The sequence below is a fragment of the Blastocystis sp. subtype 4 genome, assembly GCF_000743755.1.
Source record: "Blastocystis sp. subtype 4 strain WR1 chromosome Unknown seqid_1047, whole genome shotgun sequence".
NCBI lineage: Eukaryota > Bigyra > Opalinata > Blastocystidae > Blastocystis > Blastocystis sp. subtype 4.
The window spans coordinates 1-882 of record NW_014568500.1 but is presented as its reverse complement, the minus strand read 5'-3'; the positions used below and the strand labels follow the sequence as shown (position 1 = coordinate 882).

General features: G+C 40.9%; 1 protein-coding gene across 1 annotated transcript; it reads right to left on the bottom strand.

Annotated features, from left to right (window-relative positions):
• Positions 1–35: 35 nt before the first annotated feature.
• On the bottom strand, positions 36–558 carry JH06_5716 (hypothetical protein; the record flags this gene model as incomplete). The annotated part of the gene is made up of 2 exons (XM_014669153.1): positions 36–75; positions 107–558. 2 exons carry the CDS (start codon positions 556–558, stop codon positions 36–38), a joined length of 492 nt encoding a protein of 163 aa, XP_014524639.1.
• Between the last annotated feature and the right edge of the window lie 324 nt (positions 559–882).

The window sequence follows — 882 nt, the reverse complement described above, 5'->3', positions numbered from 1 at the left end:
GACATTGAGAGGAATTGAATCCCAATCTGAAGATGCTATGAACTCAGATGAAGGAATGAATACACAATGATCCAACTTGACTTCACCCAACACACCATTCAAACACTCACGATATGAATAACCTCTGTAACCAGTCTCACAAGAAGAAGGAGAGATTTGACCTTCACCCACTGAAGGATAGTTGTCAATTGAAGGACACACAGATCCTGTTGGTTTACAATAGGCCATATGAACAGAACTCAGAATTGTTGTCCATGAAGCAGTATCAGTAACCTCCCATCGATATCTGTGGAATCCAGTCAGAGCCACAGGAACAGGAATCTGAGGCTTTGTTCGAGAAGTCACAGTCTGATTCACAGCATTCAGAATTGTCACTGATTCCTGTTCATCATCAAGATTAGAATAGCCATAGATATCAAAGCCCCAAGAAGAAACAGTATATGAACCTAGAATGTTGAATGAGTTCCATTTGCTTCCAATCAGATTCTCAACAGTCCATTCAATATAGGCTCCAATTGTATTAGGAAGTCTACCTGTTGTGAAAGGATCAAGATCCATGATTCCAGCAAGAGCTGTGTGAGACAACCTATTTGAAGTGAGAGAAGAATAGGAATCAATAACAGTAGAACAGTCTTCAACTCCAAATACTCCAGTAGCATCAAACACAACAGGATCAGAAGAAGAGCCACTCAAACCACGATGAATCTCGAAACTGAATACATTAATGCCTTCCTCAATTCCAGCTGTTGACAGAATCACATGGAACTTCGAGAATACAGTAGCATCATGAACAGCAAGAGATTCTGTGTTGGAATCGAAGTCTTCAGCAAGATTGAATCGAGCAACCAGATTTCCATTCAGATAGGCAGCCACTCCTCCAGA